Below are 8,795 nucleotides of genomic sequence, written 5' to 3' on the forward strand. Positions count from 1 at the left end.
AATCATACTTAATTGTGTTCCCACCAGCTCATGATTTATAGTATCACATAGACAAACCCCAAAACACAATGTAATTTACTGAGAAGAGGTTAAGGGCTAAGTGTTTCTGCTCAGACTGCCAAAACACTCTGGCTATGAAAGACGACCTGCCCTTAAAACACATACTCTAATACTTTACTCTCTGAATACCTGCCTATTGTTTTTTTGGGGGGTGGCTTTTTTTTGCATTTTCTTTAGGTTTGACACTTGACTTTTTTTTGCTATCTGGATGTGTTGATGAATTGATATGTCCAACAAATCTTTTCTGTGACATTTTCTGGTTATTCTGAATAACAACAGTAGTATAAACAACAGTATGGAAACACAGCAGCACCTTTAAGACCCTTAAGACCCAGAAAAACCACAAACAAAGTGAAAGCTACAGTAACCTCTGAAGTGTCACTGTTCATAGAGAAGCTGATTCATTGTCCCATCATATTGCACTGGAAGAGAAGCATGACTACATGATACTGCAGTGGATTAACACTGACCACATGTTGGAACTATATAGTAAATCTAAGCATCATATTTCATTTACTAAAACATACTTAACCACCAGCCATGCAAAAGGGATTTCTGCATCATGTCTGTCTATCCAGTAATTATTTTAAGTACCAACAAGCACCTGAGAGTAGCCAAACAGTGCACTTTTCATCACAAAACAAGTTCAACAGCTAGTCAGGTAAGCGACTTATCATTTCAAACTGCTAGAAAATAATCACGACTAACAAATATCAGAGTAATAGAAAAGGCACTTAATGATAATCCAAAGTATTAATCTTCATCAATACATACACAAACATTATAAGCCGTCATATAACACTGAAACTGTCTGCTGCCTTTTCCTCCTCTATAAATGAAACTCTGCAGTCCGACAGCACTGTTTTACATTTCCTCCCTAGGACGAGGCGATAAACGGCGATCCTTTCAAAATGAGCTGAAGCCACAACTGTTGAACTTTAATTTTCAAGATACATTTCTCTTTTTTTAAATACAATCACTTTTCAGTGATGGCTGTGTGTGCCAGGGCCGCTGAGAGGAGGGGGGGGCGTCGTTCCAGAGTTGAGAAGATCATTCTGAAAGCCATCCAACTCTTAATCCACCATGCTGTGCTCCAGAAAGATGACAGGTCTAGCATGCCACGGCCGACAATATGGCCATATATTACTCCAGCCAGGCACGAGCGCTACATACAATGTTTTACATTTCAGTTGCATAAAGCACAACATGAAAAACATGAGGATTAAGGCCAGAAAATGCTGGATTGTCACTGGATTGTCACCACCTGTACAGTATATAGGGCGGACGGACTAGTGTGGGATTCACTGTCTTTATCCCTGCTGGAAATGCCCCTGCACGTTGATATCACCCAAGCCTTTCAAATGTAAATCATTTAAAACATCTGGGCTTTCAGTGATTGGATTTCTGAAATAATACATTCAGGGTTACATGTTTGTTCTCACTACATTGACATTCACGAGCGCAGACAGACACAAGGCCTGTCTCTGAACGGTTGGGGTAACTGTTTCTTTACCCGAAAACAAATTATTAAATAAACTGTTTTCACATTTGCCACATTTACATGATTTTTCCCTGCAACAGAACAAAGACTTAAACACTATAAGACGATTTTCAGAATTATTCATCAATAGTTACATTAACCATGAACACAAATCATAAACGCACCATTTCAAAGTTGCAATCGCTTGCAAATGACCTCACTTCAACGCTGAGGCTACAGATGGCAATAGGTCATTGCACTCTCTAACAGTCTTTGAAGAATTGCCTGTGAAATTGTGATTGATTTGGGAGGAGAAAGGGCCTTTAAAAAGCTCCCCTTGAGACCTTGATTGTGAATGACCTTTTTCTTTGGTGTAGCATAGCCTCAAACCCCAAACTGAGAGAGCTTTGTCTGGACTCCCTGGTCACTAAAAGCATGCTTGAAAGTGCCAATCCTAATTATGGTTACCAAGCCTCACTGAGCAGCTGCTGGGACCTGTTAAAGTCCTTAATTCTATCCACTGGAATATGAAATTCTGAGGCAAAAATACAATAACCCTCTTCCAGATTTGCCAAGGGAACATACTCCATTGCAGTGTCTTTGTGAGTTTTTTCTTTCAAGATGTTTTTCATATGAAAGAGGAACTAAACAGGAGTTTTGTCCAGCTGGTCTTGATTTTTATTTGCTTCCATGTGCAAAGGCACTTGAGGCAAATAAATGCAAATGTCACATACCTTATTAAGGATTCAATACCAAAATAATTCAAGTGGCAGCATCACAGCACCATTTCTAATCAGTGGTTTTGTTTTTGTTATACTTTAACAAGGCAGTCAAAATAGACGGTCCAGCTTGTGCGAGAGGCAAAAATAGCTGCTGCTGTTTAGATTTTCTGATTTACATTTTTTTCTAGGTGACCTCTAATTACACGCATAACCACCGGGATCTATTCTAATGAAAGAGCTCAATCTGTGAAGTGTATTCATAAAAATAACACAAACGAACACACAGTGAATCATGAAAAAAGGCTCTTTACTGCTACCTAAAATAACATACAACTGGCTTTTAGATTCAGAATTTACTACTAGCTTTTAATAATATGTTGATATGCCATTACAGCCCATTCTGTTTAATTTACTGCCTCTTCCATGAGAAATAACTGTAACTTAGTAATAATCCCACAATAGGCCTATAATGTTTATGTGATCGATAAAGAACAGACATTTTAGCAGCTGTTGGACCGTGGGAACATCCACTCACATCTAAGTATGAGCACTGAGTTAGAGACAGACATATATTTGGTAAAGCTTATATATTCATGCATAACTTTTATTGTCAGCAAAAGACAAATATACTATCTATTTTATTGCACTGTTCACTTATTCATTTCCTCTTCGAGTCTTGCTCGAAAGGCGCATCTCACAGTGAATGAAAACTCATTCGTCTCTCCTCTCATTTCCACTTGAGATAAGATCTTAAATTTCTCTTTAAAGTATAATGAGTTTCTTGATTTCCAGAGAGCGACCCGCGGGATTCAGTGTGACGGCTGTTTGTCTGCAGTTCATCTTGAAGAGCACTGGTCCAAGCAATCAGCTCTGGTCTACTTCAGCAAAACACTGCTGGAAAATATGTTGTTTAAAGTATCTGAGCCGTTTGTCTTTGGACAACACACTTTATTAATGTACCTGAGGTGGTCATGCACTGTATCAGGAAAATGACTAATCCATCCGTTAGCTTGGATATTGTGCAGCAGAGAACAAAGCTCAACTAAATTGACTCTGTTAATGTTGCACCCATGACCATGATCGACCATCTGGAGTGAAGCAGCAGCCGTGCCCCACTTCATTTTGAAATTGGTTTCAAATTAGCTTATAGTATATTCATGTGGTTGAAAACTGAGGCAGGGAATCATAGTCTTAACTCTCAAGGCTTTTTTCACTTGAGAGACATCACAAAACATTATACACATATCACCATGAAAATAATGAAGTTTGTCTCCACCCCAGGCTCCAACAATTATGGCCCAATGAGACATAGTCAACATTGATGTCCAGAGTGGTTTTTAATGATTTCCTCTCCCTTTCAGGCAGACATTTTTTAAGTTGATCAAACATTCCCCCGAATTGGCCCCAATACCTGGACATTAACCGGCTTTGATCACAGCTTAATAAAGTTTTTCATCTCCATCTCTTTGCCTTGTGGATCCAAAGGGGACTAATGTTCGGGTCATAACATCATCACTGCTTCAAATTGGAGGTCAGCTGATACCTGTATCAATATTTGAGTTTAATGAATCCAATTTATCAGACAATATTCATTCTTTTACATAAATATGTGACAAACGTTTTTGATGTGGAGCCCATGAATTGGGTAATTCAAGAAATGCAACCACAATGTGTGCTGAGAGGGACATTTTACAGTTAAATAATAAATAAACTTGTCAGTGCTCTCTGTGATCGTGACACAGCTTTTGCATTTCTGTATTGCAGTTTTTGTTTACTTACGGACGACATCGACACTGTTAGAGTACATTTAAATTCTTGGTCTCACTCTGCTACAGACGAAAAGTCACCTTTTAACAGACTTGAACCTCTATGTCCTCACTTATTTCAGCCACATCCCTCCACTTCAACACTGAGATGACACACATCTACATCACATTACATCCTAAACATGATCAATAATTTGTGAAATAATTTCAACAGTTCACAGATATCTTTTGATAAAGAAATCAATCCTGTCTGTCTTTTACGACGTGACGCCGTGGCCTGTAAACCAATCTGCCAGAACACAAGCCTTGCTGTCACTTTTTGAGTGTAACTCCAAAAATGGGTCATGGGATCACAGCTCAGTGCATCTTTATATTCTGCATTTCTGCATTTCATGCATTAGGACAAATCAACGCTGTAAACGGGATCCGTTTTCAGTGGGGATGCAGATGAAATAGGGAATAAGTACCTCACACTTTCTCTTAGCAGATGACACATGGATCGGTGCACTCACTCAATAGGCTATTAGCAAGCAAATGAACAAATGGAAAAGAAAGTTGGAGCTGCCAGAGATAATTTATACTTAAGTAATTACAAGTTTGAACTTCGAGGTGCAGGTAAAACTATAAACAGTAAGCCAAGAATGAAACCATCCATAGTCAGTCTTCAAAGATAAAATAAAAACTCTACGAATAGCGGTATAATAAATCCCAGCTTCCTTTGTAAGGGAAGCTTCTTCCTTGTTATTTGAACTCTGTTTTTCACCATTTCTTTTATCACGGTGTTATGGTTAATGCAATTTATAAAGAAAATGCTCGCTATAGCTACCATTAGTTACTTTCCAATATCATTTTCAGGATCACTGAGCTTCCATCTCATCTTTAATAGGCCAGACAATGCTGTGGGGTGATGCATGCCAGGAGGTCACAAAAACAAAAGCTTCTGCTCGTGCTGCAAGCAAATTATGATGAACCCTTAGGCTATGCTTTTTTATAGACTTCTGTTACTCCCTTCAGTGCAGAGAGCAAGATAAGATAAGGTTCAGGTTTAGGCAGCTGGATGGATCTTTTTTTTAAATCCACAAACCCAAAGCGAGAGGTTAATATTAAGAGACCGATCTTGATTCTAATCTGTGATGTTGTGACTCTGCAATTATCACATGAAGGGGACTCTTTTAAAGCAGAGGAACACAATGACGTAGTGTTTTGCTTTCTTCCCTCTCCCCATCCTGGGCCAGTTCCCAGTGAGACCCCCCCCTGTCCCCACACCCCAACATCACCACCAGCACCACTCCAACCTGGGCCCATGCCAGACTGTGAATGAATAAGGAGGTCCTAACCAGTCTACTATCTTCGTTTGATGTGGAGCACTGAGGTTTCTCTGTTTATAGGATAGCTGCTCGCGACCTACCACCAAAACATTTAGACTGAAGGAATAATAAATCTGTGTCAACACATCTGCAAAATTCACCTGATTTACAAACCCGCTGGACTGAATGGTATATGGATTACATCTGATGATATTTCAGCGGCTGATAGTAGCAAATCACACCTTTTACATCACATAGGTTAAATCATAAGAAAATCAGGTTTCACCAATACATAAAGCATGCAAGCAAGAGGAAACAGGAATTCAACCAACAGCAATATAGAGTGGAGGCCAAGCCACAAGCTGCTGCTTCTGTGCTCTCCCCAATGATGAGATTTGGTCGCTGCCTAAGTACCATATTTGGGGAAGAGACTTTTTGCATAAAGAAGATTAGTGTTAGTTGTTTAAGGGCTTGGGGGAGAAGATTTACCATTATTACCAACCCCAGTGAAAAGAGTGAAAGCCGAACACAATCTGATGCCAACACTTGCCAAGACAGAAAAATGTTAATTGAACCAAGCCACACACCATATGGGAGAGATTATGATGTGTGCGGGTCATGAAGAGAATGACAAAGATTAGATGGCCTCGGAGAGTGATAGACGATTGAGAGAGATTAACAATATAGAGCACAGACTGGGACTGCTGGAGCAGAGAGGTGGCACCAGCCTATTAGCCTTTAAAGTTATGCAATGCCACAAGTCTGATTGTTTAAGTCTTTAGAAGTAGAGCAAATCTGTAAAAATACGGCTGCCCTGGGCATTTAGAGGAGCAGAAAGTCCTGAGGCCTAAACTTAAAAAAAAGTCATTTTTGTGATGCAATCTTCAAACCCATGAGAGGAATAGTGACTAACAAGTGGGAGAGGAGCAGAGAGCATTAATTTGCTAGCAAACACCAGCTCATTGTTACAAAGTTACATCAGAAATCAAAGGGGGATAGTTGGAGCAAGAGCTCTGTTTGTCTAATTGCAAGTGCAGAGTGAAGTTGAAAGCACAGTTCTCATGAATTCTCAAAGGCTTAACAGATCACTTTGGACTCAGATCCACATCCACAGATGTCGCTGGCTATCAGCATACGTATGCATCAAGTCAAAATAACTTTGTTAGGTTGAAGAGAAGCCAAATATAACAAAGTCCCACTCTTCATTCGTTAGCTCTGTGCCCATTTCACATTCATCTGAGCTAAAGGCATCATCATGCCAACAGTACATACTTTGAGATGCAGGAGTGGTCCAACTTAATCACTCATCTGCCGCTGACCTGCGCTGTCAACATGGAGGAACACAGAGAGAGAGAGGCTGGCATTGGCCAACCAAACTGGATTAACATGATTTTGATGAAACAGAGTTGTTTCATGTTGACAACCAGCCCTCTGTCCTCAGTACCTCCTTTATGAGAAAAGAAATAAATAATCCCATAATGAGATGTATAAAGGTAAGGTGTAAACATCACATCAGATGGAAAAAGTCTCTTAAGGACAGTATTTTTCTGTGACACTCAATAGAAGCTCACTATTCAATAACATAGGCGCACATACTGTTCATCCCTTGGGGATGTTACAGAATATTCAAGATAAGATTTGTAAGATACAGTGACAAGATTGTTATAAAGGCACAACAACAGATAGAACATTCTACACCTAAAAATACCGTAGTGTACCTCAGACCCACAGTGACTCACTATGGGAACATTAATGGAATTAAATAGTGAGTTTTGGTTAGTGCCAGGAGTCAAAGTTTATCCCACGGCCACTGACTTACCGACAGCAACTGATAAGATATCATTGCATGATATCCACATGAATAATCTCTGCATTTATTATCCTGGCTGTCTTTAATGAAATAAAATGTTGTCATGTTTTAGAAAGAATTAAAACTACATGCTCTATAGGTGCCATGACAGATTAAAAATATTACACATTATGATAAAGCAACAAAAAGTCATATTCTTTTCTTTTTTAAATTACAGATACAAAGATAGAGTACATTATTAATACCGATGGGAAATGAGCATCAACCTAGGAATTATAATCACAGGGTTTATTAAAACAGGGGATGATTGCAGGTTGGGTGTTAACAGTCAATAGGAACACAACTAACACAAAAAGACCTGACAGTCTTGCCACTTACCAATTCTCAGGACTTGCTGTGAAGTGAGCCAAAACTCTGCCATAAAGTACAGCAGTGAAAATAACAGTCCCTTCCTTTTCGCCATGGTCCTCCCTCCAGAGTCGAATTTAACATTGATGTCAGTTTTTCTGCCCTCTGTAATTCATGCTGATAACTTGCCAGTTCTTGTATCCGTAATGAAAATAAACTGGCATCCGACCCACATCCATCCCTCACACATTGTGATGAGAAAAAAAAACAACAACAACAAAAACACACACTCCACTTGCAGTTGTCTCTGCTCAAACGAACTCCAGTCTTCCCATTCTAAAATCCTTCAAGTGCCAGTAAGGTTTTGCTTCCCATATTCACTGTCCAGACATCCCTTTTAGCATGTTTTTTTCCCGGTGCACACTTGAATTGTAAGCTGCAACTGAGGAGGAGGACTGTGCGCTGTTTTTCTGCTGTCAAGCATGCATGAATAGAAAACAGCAATCCTGGTTACAACTTTCAAAATAAAAGCTGAATTGGCAAACGTGGCAACAATAGGAAAAGATTAACAGCATGTGTAATGAGTTATATGTGTCATGTTGTCATGTTTCAGTCATTAAATTTGGATTTTAAACAAATTAAATAAAATACTAAGTAGTGTTTGTACCTACATATGATTACTTAATTATAATTAATTATTATATCTTATAATTTCCCAATAAACATTTGTATATATTGCCTATTTGTTATTAGAAATAGATATACATCTGGTCCTGAATTAGCCTTTTCTCAAGTGTTGTTTCAGGATATGTTTATGTGTTTTTTGTTCATCTTATCTTTTATTACCAGTACTTTTTCCTGCATACAACTAACACCTGTATATAACTAAACATGTCTTGCTTCTGAGTCTAATTCCCCAATCCCAGAACCTTTAGTCATTACATTAATATGTTAAATCTTTAGGTGTTTTTTTTTTCCTGCATCTTTAGCCATTGTTTGAATGCTTTTATTATGAAATCACGCTTGCTCTCTTTCTGGTCTCGCCCTCACTGTCCTTGGCTGACTTGATGTGACTGAGCATCCCTCCCGTGCAGGCGCTCAATTGAGGGCACAGCCAAGCCGCTGATCCGCAAACATGGATACGTCCTGAAGATTAACTTCAAATCTGGCAACATTCGACCTCGACAACGTCTTTGCTTTGGTACACCGAGGAATGATTAAATCTTTGCTCCAGTCCTGATGGAAACGCAAATCTAATCTTCAAACTGGTCGTTGACGCTCCCTTGAAGATTAACTACCTCA

General features: G+C 39.1%; 1 protein-coding gene across 2 annotated transcripts in view; it reads right to left on the reverse strand.

Moving 5' to 3' along the window:
* The window catches only part of LOC139631949 (glutamate receptor ionotropic, kainate 1), a 29,886-nt gene extending 21,292 nt beyond the window's left edge, over positions 1 to 8,594 (reverse strand). For both annotated transcript variants that reach the window (XM_071496637.1, XM_071496636.1), the window contains exon 1: positions 7,524 to 8,594. In XM_071496637.1, coding sequence (XP_071352738.1) covers positions 7,524 to 7,608 — 85 coding nt within the window. In that variant the 5' untranslated portion in view covers positions 7,609 to 8,594. The remainder of the gene's footprint in view (positions 1 to 7,523) is intronic.
* Between the last annotated feature and the right edge of the window lie 201 nt (positions 8,595 to 8,795).

The sequence above is a fragment of the Trachinotus anak genome, unplaced genomic scaffold, assembly GCF_046630095.1.
Source record: "Trachinotus anak isolate AG129_WGS33_773 ecotype Australia unplaced genomic scaffold, CSIRO_AGI_Tana_v1 ptg000014l, whole genome shotgun sequence".
In the NCBI taxonomy this organism is placed as follows: domain Eukaryota; kingdom Metazoa; phylum Chordata; class Actinopteri; order Carangiformes; family Carangidae; genus Trachinotus; species Trachinotus anak.